The sequence below is a fragment of the Camelus dromedarius genome, chromosome 33, assembly GCF_036321535.1.
Source record: "Camelus dromedarius isolate mCamDro1 chromosome 33, mCamDro1.pat, whole genome shotgun sequence".
Lineage (NCBI taxonomy): Eukaryota > Metazoa > Chordata > Mammalia > Artiodactyla > Camelidae > Camelus > Camelus dromedarius.
In genome coordinates, this window is record NC_087468.1 from 10,934,183 (window position 1) to 10,956,067 (window position 21,885).

The following is a 21,885-nucleotide window of genomic DNA, read 5'->3' on the forward strand; positions in this document are numbered from 1 at the left end:
GTGTTTCTTATCAGATTATATAGAACGCCTCTCATTATTTTAAACAATTGAACGCTGACTCATTTTAAGAATGCATAGACACTAGATATAAATGAACACATACCTATGATTTTATTTGCATAAAATTCCGAAATAGGCAAAACTAATGTGTGGTGTTAGGATAGTGGTCACCGGCAAGGAGGAAAAGGGCAGTGAGCAAGACGGGTAGGGGGCTTCTGGGGCAGGTCATGCTCTGTGATCGTTATACAGGTGTCTACATTTTCAGAATTCATTGAAATGTATTCTTATGATTTCTGCAGTTTTCTGTATGATGTTGTGCTTCAATTTTACCAAATTTAATGTCACAATCTAGCGGGAAATTTATATACGGAGGCAAATAACTGAGGCTCAGTTTAGAAGTGAATTCAGGACTCCATATCTTGCACTGTTGCAGCAACTGATCACAGAACGGCCGGCCGGAGGCTGCCCGCGTGCTAATTCCAGCTGCTACTAGTTGGATAACCTGGGGCAAGTTACTCAAACGTGAGGCTCCTCAGTTCCCATATCCGTAAAATGGGAATAATCATACAACTACCCGATACAGTTACTGCAAGAGTGTAATATACAGATTACTGTAATACAGTAATCTCTGTAGAGTGGGTACAAGTGCTTCGCAAGCACATAGCAGGTGCTTGATTAATTTACAAGGAAAAGGATCTTCCTCAGTGCTGAGTAAAGAAATGCCTTGGGTAAAATATCCAGCGCCAGCCTCCTCGGGGACTGCTCGATCAAGAAGAAGCGTGGCCGGAGGTGCTGGGGCTCCTGAATGCAGTCTCCCTGGACCGGTGAATTCCCAGCCCACCCGACTCGGACCGCGTCCTCTTTAAGAGCGGGCCATGACGTCATTCCCACGCGGTGCAGCCTATCTTGGAAGCGCCCCGGCAGTTCTTCCCGGAGGCTTCAATTGGCTGGCTAGCACCCGGAGGCCCCGCCCCTACCTCCGCAGCTGGCCCCTGGCGCCCGCTGTCAATCCGCCCAGGTGGGAGCGGTGACTGGCCACAGGGCCCGCCCTCCAGAAAGTCCCGCCGGGCTAGCGTAGGCTGCGCACTCGGAGTGGGAGGGGTGCGGCGCCGCGTCGGGAGTTGCAGCGGTCTGGGTCAGGCTGCCCGCTCGCCCGCTGGTGGTCCCTCCTGCAGCCCGCCTGCGGGGCAGGGCCGGCTCGGCCCGGCCATGGAGTCCTACGACATCATCGCCAACCAGCCCGTGGTCATCGACAACGTGAGGCTCGGCAGCCGAGGGTTGGGCGGGCGCCCCGTCCCCAGGGGTACACGCGGCAGCGCCCGCAGGGACCCCCGCCCGTCTTGCTGGTCCTCCGCTCACTGCCTGCCCACCACCCCCGCCGGCCGCCAGCGCGCCCACCTGATCCTGTAGCCAGGGCCACAGGGCCAGCCCCCAGCCGGCGCGGCAGAGCCGCAGCCCGAGCCCTCCCTGAGTTGGGCGGGGAGGTCAGGAGAGGCAGGGGTCCCATTCGAGTGGCGGTCCTTGTTCAGCACCGGGAAAGCTAGAGTGACAGCCAGGCAGCCCCAGCAGATGTTTCTGTGTGTCAGGCCAGGGGACGCACCCCGGACCTTTCTCGGTTGAGTGTCGAGGTCACTGGGCATGTTTCAACCCCAGCCCCTTGACTTCTCCTTTGGCTCTGGCTGCCCCACCGAGCGGAGGAGGGTCGGCATTTGTCCTCTTGCACACTGCTAGCCCCATCTTTTGGAGAGAGTTGGCCTGATGACCTCTAGAACAGCTCTTCCCAATGGGCTGCATCCCAAGCAGGATCTCAAGTGGGCAGCCCCTACTGCGCCCTTTTTCTGGGACTGGGGAAAATGCACGCTAAGTTCTGCCAGCCACACAGCCGCTACTACCTGGCTGGCCACTTGGCTGCTTTGACCCTCTCCTGAAGTGCTCCCTAAGCCAAGCAGAAGTTCCACAGCTGGCATGGCAGTGGAGAGAATTCAAGACTACTCTTCCCAGGACCCATAAGCAGTTTGGGGCAATTGTTTGGAAATCTCGGAGGAAAGTTGCCTGGCCCCATTGTGCTCTTGTCCTTCAGCACTGGGGCGCAGCATACCTTCTGGTTCACGGGAGAAAAATGAAAGGCAGGGATCTATGGATCTGCCCCTAGCTGGGTGCCTGCCTCTGGTGTATGAGCCTTGGAGTTTTTGATAATGACTCACTTCTTATCTGGGATCTGTCTCCTTTTCACGTGACCCCCATGCAATTCCTCAACGGCTGTCTTTTCTGGAGTACCCATGTTAGTGCCCCGAGTCCCGGCAGAGGACATTTAATAAGAAGGCTAGAACTGGGCTTAGGGATGCACCCTCCATCAGGCCACTTCCTTTCTTGGCGGGCAAATGATTCACTGAGGCTAATTGGCAGGTTTCTGAGTTTAGAGGGCCACCTGCTGGGTCCCTCTGTGCTTCCAGGCACTCCTCTGTAACTTGGGGATGTTTATTTCTGCTCTGCAGACCCAGAGGGTTGTGATGGCCATCTGTGGGAAGCAGGATTGAGATGCTGATTCCTGCAGTGGGTGGGAGGTTGCGAGATGCCTGATTCCCTTTTACGATTTTGAGTCCAGCTTCCATGCTGGAGCAGTGGCAGGACCAAGTTCTCCTGTAGTCTCCTGAGAGGCCACTTGAGGAGAGGTGCCAGTTGTCCCCATGCCCCCAGTGATCTCTGGTTGGTTCTGTATGTAGTCAGTGGCTGCTGAGGGGAGGGGCTCAGGGGCTGTTGGAGAAAAACTATGCTTAGGGGTTGCTTTTGGCTGAATTTGGGGCATAGCTTGTACTGCTGTGAATTCTTCCTGCCTGGAGCTAACCCTAGAGTGCGCAGAGGAGGATGTACCTCATGGTTCTATCATCTCCACACCAGTGACATTCTGGCTTCGATAATTCTTGCTTATGAGAGGTTGTCCTGTGCATTGTAGGCTGTTTAGCAGCATCCCTGGCCCCTACCCACCACATGCCAGTAACAGCTCCCCCACCCCAGTTGTTGTCAAATTTGGAGGAGGGGATGCAAAATCACCCCCAGTTTTGAACCCTTGTGTCCTTGTAAATGGCTTTGCCCTCTTGGCCAGGATCTCAGGCTTCCTCCCTGGGCTGCCCTAGTCATACAGCCAGTTCTCTCCACGGCAAGGCACTGCCTTCATCTAGATGTAACTGCCCAGAGCTAAGCATTGTTTTTCTTTACAGGGCTCGGGGGTGATCAAGGCTGGCTTTGCAGGAGACCAGATTCCCAAATACTGTTTCCCAAACTAGTAAGTGTTGCTCGGGCAGCATCCCTAACCCTTTGGTTTGCCTTGGGGGAGAACACTGGTCCTGTGTCACAGCTCTTTGAGGCCAACTCTTGCCCCCACCTGTAGGGGAAAACACCAGATTTGTGAAGCTGGTGCTGTTAAGGGCTCTGGAAAGAGAAGACAAGTGCTCTTCCCCTCCTCTCTGGAGTCTGATTTTGGTCCCTCCTCGAGCCAGGAGGAAGGAGAAACCACCAGGATTCCCCAGGGACAGGGCGTGTTAGCAGCAGCAAGGATAAAAGAGGCTGCTTCAGAAGAGAGACCTCAACTCAGAGGAGGAAGAGTGGGGAGTTAATGCGCAGACACCCTTTCCCTCCTGGGAAGTGGTTTCTCCAGGGCTTCTTTATTTTCAGACTCTGGGAAATCCTTTGTTCAGGCGTGGGGAGGCTTTGCCTGATGGTGACAGTGGTGGCAGAGGAAAGAGGGAGGTGAGAGCCTGGAAGAAGCCTGGAGGGCTCCCTCGGCCACTGCAGCCTGGCAGGGAGTTTTCCCTCGGCAGACGCTTTACAGTTTACTGGCCGTAGCTGGGGCAGGGAAGTCCCAAGGCCCCGAAGCGGCTGGCTGTATCAAGAAGACCGAGCCAGCCTGGAGCACGCAGCAGGGCTTCAGCTTTCCTTTCTAACTCACACTGAGTGTAATTAGAGCTTCCTCTTATGTGCCGGGAACTTGGGTCAGGTTTTGGAATGGTAGCTCGTCCGGTCTGCCAAGAACCGCATTTCTGTTCCGGAAGCCCTGGCAGGGGGAAGGGGTAGGATTGACTGAGTGAGAGAAGGGTGTGGGCAGGACCCACGACCCGGTATCCTGGGGCCATTCCTCCTTGATTTGCACACGCTGGCGGCAGCCCTGCCCTCCTGGAATCAAGAGTGTGGGCTGAGTCATCGTGGCTGCAGAAGCTGACCCTCTGCCAGGGCTGGGCTGTGAACGACTGACATGCCAGAGCTCTCCGCCCTCTCTGGGAGGGCTGGTGAGATGTGGAGGGGACAGCTTTTCTTCTGACCCTGTCTTCTGTCCTGCCAAGGTCTGCTCTATATTCAGTGTCCCATAGGCCTAGGTTTTGACCTTTTCCCTGTGACCACATCCCGATGCTCTGGTGTATGTTACCCTCTTGACCATTGGAGTTAGACTCAGAATTTCCTGGACTTGGCTCCGCTGGGTCCCCTGTCCACCTCCCTGACTTTACCTCTCCTCGCAGTGTCGGGCGCCCCAAGCACATGCGGGTGATGGCTGGAGCCCTGGAAGGGGATCTCTTCATCGGACCAAAAGCAGAGGTGATACCTGTGGAGCCTGTCTCTGCCTGGGTTTGGGGGTCCTCATTGTCCCAGGGGACTTGACTGGTGGTCAGAGTTGTACCTCCAGGGAGGGCCTGGGAATCTGTTCTCTGGGGCCATCTGCTGGCTGCCCTCCAGCTCTGAAGTACTACACTCTGGTCCCTTTGCTCTGTGAGATGAGACCGTGGTTCCTGCATAGGGCAACACAGACCACTTCATGCCCCATCTTTTAGAAGCTGCTTGGAAACTAGAGAGGAAAGAACTGATTAGAAAGTAACTTTAAAGTCTGAATCACTTGGACTTGACAACCAATCCGAATAAGAGGGCCACCTCTTGTGCTCCAGCTGGGGGGACACCTAGGAGCTGCCCGGCCGGATGAAGCCCTGGGGAGGAGGAGCAAATGGGGGCAGGGGTGGCAGGGAATAACAAGCAAGTGTAGTTTAAGCACCGGGGAACACAGAGCGGGGTACTGGGGACTCGGGGTATAGAGAATAGGGCTCTCAGGAGATGGGGTCAGTAGGAGCCTCAGCTGTGGGTGAGGGAGGCCAAGTGGTGCCGGGCAGGAAGGGGCTCATTGTCGAGAGAAGAAGAGGGGCAGGTCCATGTGGGAGACATGAGCACGGGCTAAAAGCTGGGAGGAGAGGTGGCTCACAGCATCTGGCTGTGCCCAGGAGGAGCGGTGGCACCAAGTGACCGCAGGAGGGGACCGTGTAAGATTGCCTACACAGAGGCTCCTGGCGGTGACAGGAGCAGTAACTGAAGCGGTGGGGAGGTACGGAGGAGCCCAGGAAGCAGGCCGAGGGATGGGGAGGGAGCACATTGCCGCCCTCTCTGGTTCCGGCCAGTTGAAGGAGGCTGGGCTCTGAGAGCCTGGGAAGCTGGTGGACAGATGAACCTGTGCTGGTCTCAGGACCTGCCACAAGGCTAGCAGAGGACGGGGCAGCTCCCAGGAGGGCAGAAAGCAGTTGCCAGATGAGTGTCTGGTGCCACAGCTGGCCTCCTCCCTCCCCAGGAGCACCGGGGGCTGCTGGCCATCCGCTATCCCATGGAGCACGGTGTGGTGCGGGACTGGAACGACATGGAGCGCATCTGGCAGTACGTCTACTCCAAGGACCAGCTGCAGACCTTCTCCGAGGAGGTGTGGCCGCCGGGCCCTCCCGCCAGGCGCCCGGGTCTCCGGCGGTGCCCGCTCCCTGCTCCGCTGCCTCTTTGGTCCAGCCTCCACGTTTCCTCTGGCTTTCGTTAGGGCCTGCTGTACAGTCGGTGGCTGCCAAGCAGAATTTCCCGGGGAGAGCTGGATCTTTGGAAGAGTAACCGCTGGCCATGATGAGCTAGTGCCCTCGGGAGGGATGGCAGGCTGCGGCTTCACGTGCTCATAGGGTGCGGGGTGGCTCTGGAAAGATCCTTGTAGGGCCAGTGCGTCTTTGCATCCTCCCATGACTCTCCTGTCTCTCGCAGCATCCTGTTCTTCTAACGGAAGCTCCACTCAACCCGAGTAAAAACCGGGAGAAGGCGGCAGAGGTGTTCTTTGAGACCTTCAACGTGCCAGCCCTGTTTATCTCCATGCAGGCAGTGCTCAGCCTGTGAGTGCTCCCTGACCCTGGGCCCTGTGCCTCCACCCTCCCCGTCGCTGTCCTTCCGCTTGGGATGCCCAAGCGTCTAACTTCCCTGAAGAAACTGCCCCAATGACTGTCCCTTTAGGGAGTTCCTCGTGTCCCTTTTTCAGACCAGATAATGCATGTGTCCCAGGGTCCCTTCCAGGGGTGAGGATGTCCCACTGCCTCAGTGGCTGAGGTGAAGGGATGCTGACCTGGTGACAGGTACGCAACAGGACGCACGACAGGAGTGGTTTTAGACTCGGGGGACGGGGTCACCCATGCTGTCCCCATCTACGAGGGCTTTGCCATGCCACACTCCATCATGCGGGTGGACATTGCCGGCCGCGACATCTCCCGCTATCTCCGTCTGCTGCTGCGCAAGGAAGGGGTGGACTTCCACACCTCGGCCGAGTTTGAGGTTGTTCGGACCATCAAAGAGGTGACGAAGGGTGGGAGGTGGGGAACGAGGCTGGGTGGTCGGCCCAGGCGTGAGGTTGAGGCCCAGGTGCGGGTGTCCCGGTTGCAGCCTTCTGAGGGTTGTGTCCCTGCCCACCGCAGCGGGCCTGCTACCTGTCCATCAACCCGCAGAAGGACGAGGCTCTGGAGACAGAGAAGGTGCAGTACACCTTGCCCGACGGCAGCACACTTGACGTAAGTTGCTGGGCCGGCCGTGGGTGGTGATGCTGGGACCCAGAGCGAGAAGAGGCCTGTCTGCCTCAATCTTGTGATCCCAAGGTGGGGCCGGCGCGATTCCGGGCCCCCGAGCTGCTGTTCCAGCCAGACCTGATAGGAGACGAGAGCGAGGGGCTCCATGAGGTGCTGGCCTTCGCCATCCACAAGTCCGACATGGACCTCCGCCGGACGCTGTTCGCCAACATCGTGCTTTCGGGTGGCTCCACGCTTTTCAAAGGTACCATAGTTGGGAGGTGGTGGTAAGATGTGGAGGCCAAGGGCAGCTGGACCCTCAGACTGTAGCCCGCTTCCTGGACCCTGGGACCTGGCTCATTTTCTGTTGGTTTTTTTGGTGATGAGTGAGCTTATTTTTTTTTTTTAAGAGAAAGATTTAGAATTAAATTTTATTTCCTTTGTAAGTAGGTGATAAGTTTAATGAGGTCCAAATGTATTAGATGAAGTCTGCCTTCTCCCACTGTTCAGGTCACCCAGTTCCCTCCCTACAGATGTTAGTTTTGCAAGTAACACCTGTGCACAGATAAGTACCTCCTGTTTACACAGATCACAGCACACTCTCAAGATCCACACCATGTGTTTTTGACTTTGCACCACATCCAGATCTTCCCTGTAGTGTGAGTTCTCTCACCCGGCCGTGTGGTCTGGAACATGGCCTGGGCGTACTGTTTAACCGTTAGCCTGCGGGTGGCCTGGGAGGTGGTCACGATTGTTTCTAATCACAGAGATGCTCCGGTGGGTAACCTCATGCCCTGTCATTTCACATAATGAGAATATACCTAAAAGATAAATCCTAGGAGTAGAATTGCTGAGTTGGAGGGTGGGTATGTGCCTTTGTTCCCTGGTAGGTATCACCAGAGTTTCCCTTCTGAGAGGTTGTGCCCCCTCCGCCCCCACCAGTTATGGACGAGAGCCCCCCAACACCGTCCCAACACTGTGTGTGCTGTTTGCCCTTCTGCTGGGTAGAAACAGCGGACATGTTCTCCTGACTTGTCACTTGCCTTTGACTTTGTTTCTGGTGGTTTTGGCTCCGGAGTGTCAGGCGAGGAAGAGCGTAGGGTCAGCCAGAGCTGACTTGGGGGCACATCTCTGGCTGCCTCCCTAAGGAAGGGAGCTGGGCCCACCAGGCACGGTGCTTTTCTGCCTCTGGGGAGCTCGCCCCCACCCTCAATTCCAGCAAGAACGCCTAAAACAGGGGTGGCAGCAGCTGGAGGTGGGGCACCAGAAGTTGGATGCAGGGGAGCTAGTGGTGAGGGATCGGATGTGGATCCTGCGTTCAGCCAGCCTTGTGTTCATAGGTTTTGGTGACCGATTACTAAGTGAAGTAAAGAAGCTTGCCCCAAAGGACGTCAAAATCAAGGTGAGGTTAGGGGAAATCCCCGTGGGGCACGGGGTGCTGGGCAACCTTGACCCAGGGAGGAAAGGGTCAGAGCCACCTTCACACCCTTTCGTGTCCATGCCCAGCCCAGCCTTGCTGCTCCCACTGCTCCCAGCCGATGCACTTGCTGCCTGGCCTCGGGCTCTGGGGAAAGGCCCCTAAAGGCGGGGATTGGGCTGCTGGGTGGGCCTCGGGCTCTGGGGAAAGGCCCCCCAAGGCGGGGACGGGGGCTGCTGGGTGGGGACAGGGCAGTTACGTTGCCATGTGCTCTCTCTAGATCTCGGCCCCTCAGGAACGGCTGTACTCCACGTGGATCGGGTGAGGCGGGGCTCACGGGGAGGGCTCTGGGAGGAGACCGTTGTGCCCTGGACACTTCTCCCAGGGTTGGCCCATGCCAGGTGGAGGTGGGTGGATTTCCCTCCCAGGTAAGGGAAGTGGAGCTCTGAGCACCAGGGAAGGCAGCTGGCTCAGCCCTCAGGTCCGCAAGAGTACCCTCCCTCGGTCCTCACAGTGGCTCCATCCTGGCCTCGCTGGACACGTTTAAGAAGATGTGGGTGTCCAAAAAGGAATATGAAGAGGACGGCTCCCGTGCTATTCATCGGAAAACCTTTTAGCGCCCAAGGAAGAGGGTGTAGCACATTGGGAGAATGGGAGGAAAGGGGAGCCAGAGGCCTTAACCCTTTTTGGTCCAGGTCCACATACTAGGCCTAGGGCCCCCTGCATGCCCTGAACCCCGGGCAGGTGGTGCAACAGTGCTTCCTCACAGTCCTCCCCCAACACACACACACGCACGTGCACACACACGGTAACGTAGCTGCATGGGTGAGAGGCTTGAGTTGGAAGATGTGACTTGAGGACCCCAGCTTTGACTGTTCTCGGTATCCCCCTTGGCAGAGCCAGTTAGGCCGATGGCTCCTTGCCCTGAGCCTTGGGGCTGCTTCCCCAAGCTAAGGCCAGACACCCCCGTTTCCTCTGACAGGCTTCCTCCCGGGGCCAGAGCGCCTAGTTGCCTGTGTAACTCGCCCTGGCGTGGAGTGGAGGAGGGGGTGGCCAGCAGCTCCCCGCTGGTGTGTCACTGCTTCTCACGCCACCTCCTCTCCCTGACCCGACAGGGTAGCCCGGAGGGCCACCCCTCCGCATCCCTGACCCTTTCACACTGTCCTCCCACCTTCCTGGGTAGATACCTTGGTGTTGGCTGGGTACTAGGCAGTCTTCCGTCCCTAGTGAGGGGGTCCGGCCGGGGGTCCGATCCTTTGGAGCCAAGGCAGAGGATGCAGGGGTTCAGGTAGCCATAGTGTGTTCATTCTCCCCTTCAAAGCACTTCACTGACTTGCTGCTCCCTCTCCTTCACCCCAGTACCCGGGACAGGAAGGGTTAATGGTTTTCATTTGTTGAGGGGAAGCCACTAAATCAGGAGTCAGACCTAGTGGGGCAGAGGGGGACACATATCCTTCTCCCACGAAAGAGGTCTTCATTTACCCTGTGGCCAGGACCCCCACCTCCCTGTCCCAGATATGTACAATAATTTAACACAGTTGCCTGAAAAAAACTTTTTTTGTAAATCATTATAGTAATAATTACGGACAAGGCCCAGTGTGTGGCTCTGTTTTCTTGTGCTTCTTCATGCTGTTGTTTGCCCAGCCGGCCCTGGGGACCAACACAACCTGGCACTGGCTCTAGCTCAGAAGCCTGAGATTTCAGCGGTTGGCGGGGCAACATGGCGCGGGAGGCCCCAGGAGGCTGGGCTCTCAACCTGGTGACAGAATTCCCCAGGCCCTTTCTGCGCTTGCTGCGGTCCACCAGGAGAAGCAGAGAACTTGGAAGCAGAGATCAGGCTGCCTTCCTCCCCCCTGGTTGGAGCCTTGTGGCAGGTGGGGCTGGGGCTTGGTGCATCTGTGCCCTCACCTGTTCTGTTTGAGCAGCTCTATTGCCCCGCTTAGGTGTGGCTAAGGCCGACAGGCCAACAGTGATGCAGTTTCAGAGTTCAGACAATTCAGGGAGTCAGGAAGGGGAGTAATAGGAGAGCTGGAGTAGGCTATGTTAATGAGCTGGGTTCTGAAGGAAGACGCTACATGGCAAGGAGAGGAAGGGTGGCGGAGGCAGAGGGAGCAGTGAGAAATGAGTTTGGAGTGTCTGCCCTCTCCTTCCTTCATCAAGTACTTGAACACCTACATTATATCCAGGAGATGCCATGTGTTTGGGTAAACAAGACGTATCTTTGCCCCAAAAAACATACTTGGGTTTGGAGATGAGGGAGGAAGACCAGATAATGTGGGGAGTCAAAAGCCCACTTTAAGCAGAGTTTTGGTTGGAAAGGGAAACAGTGAAAAAAGGGGATGCAGGAGACAGACCAGGCAGGAGGGCTTAGGGGCGGTACCAAAGCAGTCTATGACAAAGTGACTGGGTAACTCTTGTTTATAGCAGCATTTAAGTGGGGAGTGGTAGCAGTAGATTTAATACATGGTTATCTGTGTGTCCCCTTCCCAAAGAGAAGGGGCTTGAATGGCAGATAAATGCTTGAGACGGGGTGAGGAGGCAATAGCTTTGTACCTTTAAGAGGAGGAATAAGGCAAGATGAAGGAAGGGGCTTTCCCCCATCATCAGTTCAACTTAAAGAGCTGGTTTGGATCAACTCTGTGGCAGTAGTAACCAAAGCCACCTGTGTGGCTAATCCCAAAACAAAATGGAAATGTACTATTTCAGATAAAAATAGCTTTTGAGAACTTGATTGTCCAACGTGTCCCAAGTATGCAGTGACTGAATTGGGCTTTTGTTTGTTTCTGCCTCGTAAAGTTCAAATGTACACAGAAGTAGAAGAGTGACCTCTCTTGTACCTGGCTACAGTGGATCAGCCCTTCCCCAAATTACTCTCTTCCTTCTTGCCACTGTTTTAAAGCTAATTCCAGACACCTAAGTACTCCACTCCTAAATACCTCAGTATGTATCGCTAAAGTGTATTTTTTAAAACCAACTAGTTCCATTAACACATCTAAAATTTAATTAAATCCCTAAATATTGAATATTTATGTTTGATACTTTTTTTCCTTTACAATTGGTCTTTTCAGATGAAAATCCAAACAAGGTCCACACACTGCTCTTGGCTGGTATGTGCCTCATGTCCACTTGATTTGATAGGTACTCCCTACCTTTTTTTCTCTTTCCAGTTTACTTGAAGAAACTAGTTGCTGGATTTTGGAACTGTCCCGTATTCTAGATATTGCTAGTGGTATCCCCATGAACTAAGCTTTGAACTTGTGTCCCTCGAGACTACAAAGCCAAAACTCTCCTCAAAAGGCTGCTCTGTCTTTACAACAATAATATGAGGACCTTCATCTGCCAGGCTCTTTATATGTTACTCCAAACACCTCACAAGGAATTTACCTTTTTTAAGATGCAGCCCACCCTCAGAGAACATGCCCCAGTGACAAAACTAGATGATGGAGCCAATACTGCAAGTCCAGTCAGCCTGACTCCTGCAGCCCATGCTCTCCCCTGTGCGAAGAGGTTGCAATTGTTACATCAGGGGGTTGTCAATCTCAGCGTACAAAAGCACGTGGATGGCAAGCTGTATTAACAGACAGCTATTCCCGATTTAAGAATTACCAATACCGTCCCAAAAATACAGGAAAGAAGTGAGACCAGCCATCTATGGGAGGAGAAGCCAATGTAACGGCTAGTCTTTATTGGAAAGAAGAAACTTGACAGCACATCTTGAGTGAGTGATGAGTGAAGGGGCTCAGTGAGCCAGCTGGTGGGGCACCAGCTTGTAATGAGCTCCACAGCTGGGGCATCGCTGGGTCTCGCCTTTGTGCAGCCAGAACCAGATGACAGCACTATTGTCTTCTTCACCTAAAAGAAAAAAGGTGGTGGAAGGCCATCCAGCCTAGGAGAAGAGACTTGGGACATAACCTCTTTTCCTCAGACATCTCTGATACACAAAGTTATGGCCAACAACGGAAGAGATCAGTTCAAGCTCTCCTCCCCATTTTTTTCAGATGAAGAAACTGAAGCTGAGTTTACCTGTGAGTAAACTGACCTCACAGCAGAGTCACCATAGGTTCTAACAGTTCCTGTCTATGCAGAATCCCAAAACAGGGTCCATTCTGATAGGTATCGCTAGTGCCTAACATGCTGTCTGGCAAAAACGAAGTACAATAAACATCTTCTAGATGAATACTCCTTCTGTATGCTGCCTCTCCAGTGAGCCAGTATTATTGAAGTTCCAGGCCTCTTTGCAGTAAGGATGACCTATTCAGGCAGAGAGGCTTGAAAGGGCCAAGATCCTTCGAACAACTTGTTTACACACATACCTTCTTTACACACACACACACCAAAAGATGTGAAGCAGCTTAAAGATACCCTGTACAGTGAGCTGTATTAAACGGATAAGAAAATAGTGGTGAGTACTTACAGATACAGCCCACTATTCGCTTGTCGGTGATGGAGGGGACTAAATTAGGGTCTTCCTTGGTACCTGAGGTTGCCTTTGGGGCAAGCATATTGTATGGGTCCTGAAAAGACAAGAATTGAGCTACTATGTCAAGTGACCCCTACTCTCTAGGTTCCCACAAGCCAGGTTTCCAGGATCGAAGGATCCCAGAGAGGAGACTGCTCTGATCCCATCCGAGGCCATGTGAGCAACCGAGAACAGGGTTTCTCACCAGTCCCTTGCGGGCAGCCATCAAGACCTCCCTCTCCAGCCCAGTAGACTGCTCCTCATCAGTAGGAACACCACCTGAAAAAAAACACTTGAATTACGATGTCGTCTGAAATGATCAAGATGGAAAATACACAAATGTAAATTTCTGTAGTTTTAGTGGGCCCACAGGCTCCTAGAGGCCACCCATACCCACTGTCCCCTAAAGAGCAGAGTCACGGTACCCAAAAGTGGCAACACGGGGGAATCTCTTCTTCCTTCAACCACGCAGGCCAACTTTTCAACACATTTTTTATAAAAGCTGGTCAATCAGAGTTCTAGTGGAATGCATCCAACTTGAGGTGGGCGCGGGTCTGAATGACGGCTTAGTTCCCCCGCCCCTACGTCCCGATTGTAATCCCTGCCCACCAAGGTCACCCAGCACCTCCGTTTAGGATTCTTCCGCAGCAGGGTTAGTTCAGTGGTCGGCAGAAGCAGCGGCCAAGAATAACGGAGATATTAACAGCGGAGCCTGAGGTCCTCAGGTACGTGAGGCGATCACTGGGCCTCGGAGGAGCTGAACGGCCTTGCCCCGCTTTGCTGCCCTAACACCACCCCGGGAGGGCAACGGCGCAGGTCCCTGGTGCGCCCGGCGGGGCGACTACCTCCAGATGCCATAGAGCGCACCGCGACGACTGCATTGGGACCGCGGGTCCTCAGGGCCTGCGCGGCCAGCGCTCCAGCTCCGCGAAGTAACCTTGAAGCCATCACGCCCGCTACAAACACCAGCACTTCCGGGAACAGGCTTCTGAAGCAGGAGGGACTTCCGGGGGCGGCCTTCTTTCCAGTGTGCGGCTTCCGCTTCCTCTCGACCCGAGCCAGCTCCACTCCTGTGACTCTGCTGGGGCGGGGCGGAAAAGGTTGCGCATGCGCAAGTCTGCGCTGCTTCCGCTGCGAGGTAGAATAGGCTTGGAGACGGTCCGGCTCTCAATTGTAGGCTTTTGGGGACGTTGCCATTTACTAACGGTGGGATAGGGTGCAACTCGTTTTGCGTCCGTGGGATGGGGCAACCACACTTGAGTTCCTGTGCTTCTTGCCTGATAGTTGTGCTCACTAAACGTGGAGGCTGGAAGATATTAAGCCCGCGCCTGTCAAGATACTTGCTGGACCCCAAACGGTCCAAATTTAGGAGTGGGCTGGTTGTGATAATGGTTCTGCTGGCAGTGTGGGAGACACTGCGAACGTGTGAGAACTTGTCCAGCCTGTGAGAACTTGGGCTGGACCTACCCTCAGTCTAGCATCAGTTCCTGTTACAGTGGTTTTGAGGTGATTAGGTCCCGGCCTGAGGTGAGGCTGGGGACCGGGAGGAAGGGAGGGCCAGATTTAGGGCCCCTCCCAGGACCAAGGCCCTTGGTGAAGGGGTGGCTGCACCAGGAGGCTGTTAACTAAAGAAAAGGTTAAGGGTGGGGAAGCAGGAAGGGAGGTGATAATGAGAAACAAGAGTCCCAGAACGTACTAGGACCAAAGGTCTCCGTTTAAAACTGAAAACATATTCCATAGCTCCCCCACTGCCCACAAGCTAAGGTAAGCAAGCTTCTTCGGGTGAGCTTTGTAAACATTGCCTTCCATGGGCTCCTAGGACTTAGTTCACATCAATACAGCTGTCACAGTGTGGCTGCTTGCAGCTGTTTCCCTGTCTGATAGAAACTTCCTTCAGAGCCGGAATTATACTCTATTCACCTTTGGACTTTCAGTGCCTTGCAGACGCCTGGCATATAGTAGAATCAAGTAAATTTTGGTAAATTTATTTCTTGGATAGAATATACAGAATCAGGTTTGTAGGGTTTCTTCTGGCCCAATGAGGTCAATTTGAGGTAATTTGGGGAGGATTGAAGCCCCAGGTGTTCCCACCTGTCCTGTGCAGGTTATGTTTTCAAAATGACCTGGTGGAGCATTCCTTCACATGCGCGCATCTGGCCTTCATGAGTCTCCCCCTTCACCAAGGAAAAAATGGTCTCTAAAGCCAGAAGTGTCTGGATCCTCTTTAAAGGTGGGTTTTGCTTTGAATGGTTTCCACTGTTACTCCCTTCTCCCTTACCACCACTGCAACTACTCCAAATTAAACCGGGGAAACAGTTTCCCTAAATTCTAGGAATGTTCCCCAAGAATCTGTAGTTGATTTGTACCTGTGGTTAGATGTTTAATACTGGGGCGGGGGGTGGGAAGCTCGGATCTGGAAAACAGGTGTTCTCGGAGGGAATCCCACCCACCAGCTAACTCAACCAGTCACTTTTTCTTTTGGCCATCATTTCCTCATCAGTAAAACTTGATTAGACTAGATTAGTATTTCCCAGAGTATATTCCATGGACTCCTAGTCTCAGGAGATGCTCTCAGTAAAAAGAACTTGGTCAAGATAGGGAAGTTCTGCATTTGATAACCACCCTCTTGGAGGTGCACGTACTAGCATATTAAGGGCTCTGATTAAGCACATACCAGAGAATCCTTGTTTAATTTTCCTATAGTTTAAGCCAGAGTTTCCCTATCTTAATTGACTACTCTTTACCAAGAAATACCTACTAACCCAACTCTCAGCAGACGAGTGAAAAATTCACTTCTGATGTGTTATGGTTCTCTCCTGCCTGATTTATTCCAGGCTATAAAATGGAAATAGAATTCAGGCTTGTTTCTCTCTCTCACAGTAGGCTTGTCTGATCATAGGATGGTTTTTGCAGGTTCATGTTCAGTTTACGAAAGCCCTGGGATTATTCAGTCTATGCGGATGAGCTCCAATGTCAGGACCAGGCTCCAGGGCGTCTCCATCCATCCCCTGCTGCCTCTCGTTTCCACCGGCCTCCAATTACACCCCTGCCCCTGAATGTCTCCTTGAGGAACAGTTTGGCCTCGAGAACAACCTCCCCATCCTTCCTGCTCCATTGTCTTTGCCAAAACAATAAACTTTTATTGAGTATTATTTTTCACTTATATAAGATAATTCTTAGTGGTCAAAATAAACGCATATTGTAATAAGTCAAACAACATATATGTTTAAGGAAAAAATTAATTGTTAACAGTTTTGTGTTTACTCTTTTTTTTTTTCTTTATGCCAGGGTGTCTCAACTTTAGTGCTACAGACATTTTGGACTGGAAAGTTCTTTGCAGGGTTATTGGAGAAGTGCTTTCCTGTACGCGCTGCAGGATGTTCAACATCTATGCCATTAGCGCCCCCTAGTGGTGACAACCGAAAATGTCTTCAGCCATTACCATGTGTTCCCCTGGAGGGCAAATCACTCCTGATTGAGAATCACTACTCCATGCTCCTATAGCCTTATTCAAACAAGTGCATATGTTGGGATGTTTCTTAAAAATATAGAGAAATGTAGGAGGGGGGTATAGCTCAAGTGGTAGAGCGCATGCTTAGCATGCACGAGGTCCTGGGTTCAATCCCCAGTACTTCCTCTATAAATAAATAAATAAATGAATAGCCACCTCCCTTAAAAAATAGGGAAATGTAAATTAATAGAAAAACAGGGGGAAGGATATAGCTCAGTGGTAGAACGCTTGCTTAGCATGCAGGAGGTCATGGGTTCAATCCCCAGTACCTCCATTATTAAATAAATAATAAATAAACCTAATTACTCCCCCCACCCAAAAAACAAAAAAAGTTAAAAAAAACTTTTTTAATAGAAAAATATATCACTACTGTACAAATTATTAGCAAGTTGCTTTTTTCACTTAAAAAATATTTTGTGGATGTCACAGATCAATACATAGAGATCCAACTCATTTTATGTAATTGCTGCATAATATCTCCCACTATGAATGTACTATCTATGAATTCACCCAGCCATTTTCCCCTTGATGAATATTCAGATGGTTCTCATTTTTTGCCTCTCAAACAATGCTGTGATGCACATCCTTAGTCACATATAGCTTTATATTCTGGAACCTTCATTTCTGAGCAATAGGGTGAGAGGCTGTGTACATAAAACATGACAATAAATTCTACCAGATTGTTTTCCCCAAAGTAAAGTTTGGAGCAGTTCATGCTGTGGGTGCCAGGTTGCACCTCCACATGTGAGGGTCACTGGCCTTAACCAAGTCTGCCCACTGATGGATGAGAAATGAGGTTCTGTTAGAGTTTGTATTTCAGTTCCCTGACCTCTAAGGGAGCTGCGCTTCTTTTCGTAAGTTTATTGATTATTTGCATTTCCTCTTCTGTGAACTGCTGGGCTCAGTTTCATTTTTTGTTTGTTTGCTTTTTGGGTGGGAGGAGGTAATTAGGTTGTATTTATTTATTTGTTGGAGGTACTGAGGATTGAACCCAGGACCTCGTGCTTGCTAGGCATGCAGTCTACCACTGAGCTATAGCCTCCCCTCATTTTTTTTAATGGGCATAGCACCTACTTCTGGAACTGTTTTGAGGACTAAATGAGTTAACACAAAGTGCTCAGAATCATGCCTAACACATTCTAAGTGCCCTGTTAATACTGACTTAAAAACTGTCTATTTAGAACTATCATATGATGCAGCAAGTCTGGGTGTAAATCCAAAAGAAACAAAAACAGTAATTTGAAAAGATACATGCACCCTAATGTTCATGGCAGCATTATTTAAATAGCCAAGATATGGAAGCAAATTAAGTGTCCATCAAGAGATGACTGGATAAAGATGTGGTACATAGATGAACAATGGAAAAATCCATAAAAAAGAATGAAATTTTGCCACTTGCAGCAACATAAATAGACTTGGAGGATATTATGCTTAGTGAAATAATTCAGACACAGAAAGACAAATACTATATGATACCACTTGTATGTGGAATCTAGAAAATACAACAAACTAGTGAATATAACAGAAAAGAAACAGACTCACAGATACAGAGGACAAACTTGTGCTTACCAGTGGGGGGCGGGCGGGGGCGGGGAACATGGGGTAGGGGATTAAAATGAGCTACAAGGATATTATACAATGTGGGAAATAGAGCCAATACTTTATAATAACTATAAATTGGGTGCAACCTTTGAAAATTGTGAATTACTGTATTGTACACCTGTGACTTATTGTATATCAACTATACTTCAATTAATTTTTAAAAATCATCAATCAATTTTTTTAAAAAACTGTCTATTCAGTATATTCATAATTGCTGGTATTTACCTAAATGAACTCTGAAAGGATATGCAGAAAACCAATACAAGTAATTATCTCTGCGTCCGTGTTGGCGTGAAGGAGTGGTGTGGTGGCAATGCAGTCACTGGGGCGCACTCTGTGGCATCTGGAGGTACTTGGCCCGCTGGGCGAGCCAGGGACCCAAGCTGTTGCCCCCCGGGGTAGTGTTAGGGCAGCAAAGGTGGGGCAGGCTGTTCAGCTCCTCCCGGCCCCAGTGACCACTCCACTGCAGACCTCTTCTGCCATTTGGGGGTCTTGTTTTACTGTGTGAATGTATTATGTATTCAGAAATGAAATAAATATTTTTTAATCAGCTAGTCAAATTTATTTTGGGGTTTTGTGTATCTGATTTGCAGAGACTCAATGTGAGGGAGGTTATATCAAGTCCTTTCCATGGGCCAAGGCTGGTCACTATTTAAGAGTGAGTACAATATGGTTTGCGCCTTGAATCTATCACAAGGACAAGAAGGGGGGAGGTTCCTCACTTGAGCCAAGTTCACATGAGCTTGAAGGAATGGAGTCAAAAAAGGGACTTAATCTGCATTTCTGTCGCCAGAAGGAGCAGCTCTGACTGGACCACAGAGGCTCTGACCTTTTACAAAAGCTGATGTAGGGCCAGTTTTTAATTATAACAGGGGTAGGGGAGACAGTGGCTGTGGCAGGAGGGCTCGCCCCATCCTGCATCAGCCAGAGACAACCCAGACCCCAAGGGCCCCCTAGGCAGGCCTGAGGACCATGTGACAGAGTGGCTGAACCTCTGGCAGCCTGCAAGGCCAGGACCCTTCTGGCAGAAAAGCCAGGTCAGAACCAACCAAATGTTTTTGTGCAGACGCTACAAATCCAAAATGTGTCACATGGAACTGCTGTCAGCATGGGGCCTGGCTGGGGCTAGGGCTCAGAGTGGTCTGTGGAGGCCTCCTATTTAAAGTGTGTGTGTGTGTCTGTGTGTGTAAAAAACAAAAGCAGTCTGGTGAACCAGGAGGGCACCTCACACAGAAAAATTGAATTACTACCCTTCCCCAACCAGGACCCTTCTCTCATCCACTGATCCCCCTGCCCAGCCCCACGGAGCCCCATTCATTTTTCCAGAGAGGAACCTGAGCCCACCTGGGAAGTCCTAGTATCCCAGTCCTCCTCTACAGCCACCTGTCCCTTCCCCTTCCCTCCCCCTCCACCCCCCTCCTACTGGGCCAGCCCACTGGCTGGATCTGTTCTCCTCGTCATTCCAGGCCCACCGAACCACATGGAAGAGGTTAAAAGAGGACTTTGCAGAGGGGTGCACAGGGTTGAGGGAGCCCCCAGGGATGGTGAGGACCAGGGGCAGCCACGGCAGGATGCTTTGACCACCTGGGCCAGGCGGTGTTGGCACCTGGTGAGAGCTGTGGCAGCAAGAGGAGCAGTACCACTGCCAGAGCCTGGCAGAGAGGGCAGGGTGGAGATGCCTACTTGCCCAGCATCTCTCTCCTCCCACCTTCCTTGCTGCCTAACTGGCCACTAGAAGACAAAGGTGTTCCTTTATGCTGGCCATGGAGGTCAGCCCCACAAGCGGAGAGAGTCGGGAGAAGGGCAGAGGGTGGACCCAGAGGGTCAAACAGGAAGCAACCAGTGTGGTTCTTGGCTAAGGCAATCCTTGCTCAGATGGTTTGGCCACACTGTCACTGACATCTCAGTTCCTTGCTCGCTTGCCTGTTAATCCCAACACTAATTCTGCCCACCCATTTGTTTTCTGTGTTCCCAATTCCAAGGTGGCCAGCACAGCTGGAGAGCAGCACACACCATGATAGGCTTGTGATGGTCGCCCCTGGCTGAGCCACTGATGTTAGGAGCTTGGCAGTTCTTTCACTCACTGTCCTTAAGCCCCAGCCCTGCCCATCTTGTATTTCACTCAGCTTCCCTTCCCCGCTCTTCCTCTTTCTCTCTCCTCTTCCCCTTCCTTCATCCCTTCCCTCTGGTCTCCCCTCCCCAAGGCTGCTCCTTCACCTGCTGGCCTCCTCCTCCGCTCCCTGCATCAGGCACCTTCCCTTGGCCTCCAGGGATGCTGAGACACAAAGAGTCTTCCTTCAGAACAACGCCTCTCTGTCATCAATCCCTCTTCTTGGCCAGACTTCTATTAGAAGAGCTGCTCCCCTCCTGTGCCACATCTTCAGCAACCACTTACACACGGTCTCACCCAACCTGCCTTCTGACCACACTATGCCCTGAAGTTCTGTCACTAAGGTCACATTTGCCAGGCCCCAGACTCTTTCTACAAAGTTATCTTCTTAGATCCCTTCCCATTGCTAACTGCCTCCTCCTGGCCTTCCCCAAACTGTTTCCTTGACCTTGCCTGTCAGCCTCCCTTCTTGGCTCTAATGTGTGTAAATGGCCCAGCTCAGTGCCGGGCACAGGACTGGGGTTCAGCCAGTACCTGTCGAGTGTGAATTTGAGGGCCGACATCCTCCAAAGCGTGTGTGCACACACGCTCCGACACTCACACAAACTCAGATACGCATGCCCAGGACAGGTCTGTTCTCAGAGCAAGAAGCGGCGAATCATAATTGGGGATGGTGGTTACGAGCGGCGTGCTCTCTCCACACAGCGCCTATAGCGTCTCAGTGTGAAAAAGAACCCAAGGCGTCAGAAGGCCTGGTCTGTTCTGGAATAAAATCTTGACGCCAGCCCCTCCTGCCCGTGTGCCCTTGGCAAGTGGTCCTTTCCCCTGGGCCGCGGAGTCTTCATCTGTTAAGTGGGAGCCACTGTGCCCAGGAGAGGATTCAGTGATTTACTCCGGGGGAGGCGGGGCGGGGGGGCGCACAGGCTGCCGGGAGGGCCCCGGCGGGGGTGGCCTGCGCAGAGGGGTGTGCGTGGGTGCACACGTGGCCGGGCTGCGCATGCGGCCTGGAAGGACCGGGAGCCGCTGTCGCGAGCCCAGTGCTGGACCGCTGTTGCCCGCAGAGGTGGACGCTGGGGCGCGGGGAGGCCCTGGAGGTATGGACCCGCGCGTGTCCCCGGCCTGCCCACCAGTCACCCGTCCTCCATATGTAGGGTCCTGGAGGCCTGCACCCGCTTTCTTTCCCCACTAGCTGACCTGGTCCCCTGCCACGCCTCCAGCCCTGCTGAGCCCTGCCCTCCTGCCCTTCGTGGTGAGGGCTCCCTGTGCAGGCCTGGTCCCGCCACTCAGGCGGTAGGCTGGCCAGCTCCATTTCGCAGATGAGAAAATTGAGGCAGGGGACCCTCAGGGGGCCCATGGTGGCCACACAGTAATGGCCCCACTGGGACTCTGGTTGGTCGCAATCCCAGTGTCAGCTCTCACACCACTGCCTCCTGCCTGGCACTTACTTTCCTGGATTCCTTTGCCCCGCGTGTGTGTTTGCACTCCGATCCTGCACGAGACTGCCCTAGACCCAGACCCGAGGTCAGCCCCTCCTTTCCCAGGGGGACACAGTCACCAAGGCACAGTTTGCTTTGTTGGGGTGGAAATTTCTTAGAACTAATTTGGAATCGGTTTATGCTTTGGTTGATTTGGTGGTTTGTTACTATTGTTTGTTTGTTTTTCCTGTTCCCCGGGGCACAAAGGGGTCGCTGCTGTTTTTCTTGCTGGAAAGGCGGTCTGTTCCCAGCCCCTGCCCAGTTTGATGGATGTGTGGTTTATGATACTGGAGACTGTTGGTCTTTTCTTTGTGGATGAAACTTATCTCTTTCCATCTTTCAAATTGTGAGCTGAGTCCTTGCTGACCAGAGCCTCTGCCCTCACTAACATTCTTGAACTATTAAATATTTGTTTAAAAGGACAGACATAGAGCATGGTGTTAGGAACAAGGCATCTTGAAGAAGCAGTCTTCATAAAAGC

General features: G+C 52.3%; 2 protein-coding genes and 1 long non-coding RNA gene across 6 annotated transcripts; 2 read left to right on the forward strand and 1 right to left on the reverse strand.

Annotated features, from left to right (window-relative positions):
* The first annotated feature begins 1,065 nt into the window (after window positions 1-1,065).
* Window positions 1,066-9,839, forward strand: ACTR1B (actin related protein 1B). 2 transcript variants are annotated; one of them, XM_031441153.2, is made up of 11 exons: window positions 1,066-1,257; window positions 3,219-3,283; window positions 4,512-4,587; window positions 5,600-5,725; window positions 6,046-6,170; window positions 6,408-6,603; window positions 6,744-6,836; window positions 6,921-7,095; window positions 8,171-8,232; window positions 8,528-8,568; window positions 8,762-9,839. In XM_031441153.2, exons 1-11 carry the CDS (start codon window positions 1,210-1,212, stop codon window positions 8,862-8,864), a joined length of 1,110 nt encoding a protein of 369 aa, XP_031297013.1. In that variant the 5' UTR covers window positions 1,066-1,209; the 3' UTR covers window positions 8,865-9,839. The 2 variants fall into 2 exon arrangements, with proteins under 2 accessions (XP_031297013.1, XP_010982693.1); XM_010984391.3 differs by having other exon boundaries at window positions 1,067-1,257; window positions 6,408-6,624.
* A 2,060-nt stretch (window positions 9,840-11,899) lies between these two features.
* Window positions 11,900-13,726, reverse strand: LOC105092680 (cytochrome c oxidase subunit 5B, mitochondrial). Its single transcript, XM_010984402.3, has 4 exons — window positions 13,552-13,726; window positions 12,912-12,985; window positions 12,662-12,761; window positions 11,900-12,099 (listed from the first exon to the last, which is right to left on the reverse strand). Exons 1-4 carry the CDS (start codon window positions 13,652-13,654, stop codon window positions 11,987-11,989), a joined length of 390 nt encoding a protein of 129 aa, XP_010982704.1. The 5' UTR covers window positions 13,655-13,726; the 3' UTR covers window positions 11,900-11,986.
* Window positions 13,727-13,741: 15 nt separating this feature from the next.
* Window positions 13,742-15,858, forward strand: LOC105092685 (uncharacterized). Of its 3 annotated transcripts, none has more exons than XR_004133129.2 (3): window positions 13,742-14,233; window positions 14,811-14,936; window positions 15,620-15,858. It is a non-coding gene; the product is annotated as an uncharacterized LOC105092685 (long non-coding RNA). The 3 variants fall into 3 exon arrangements; XR_010378794.1 differs by having other exon boundaries at window positions 13,743-14,470; XR_004133128.2 differs by having other exon boundaries at window positions 13,802-13,879.
* The last annotated feature ends 6,027 nt before the right edge of the window (window positions 15,859-21,885 follow it).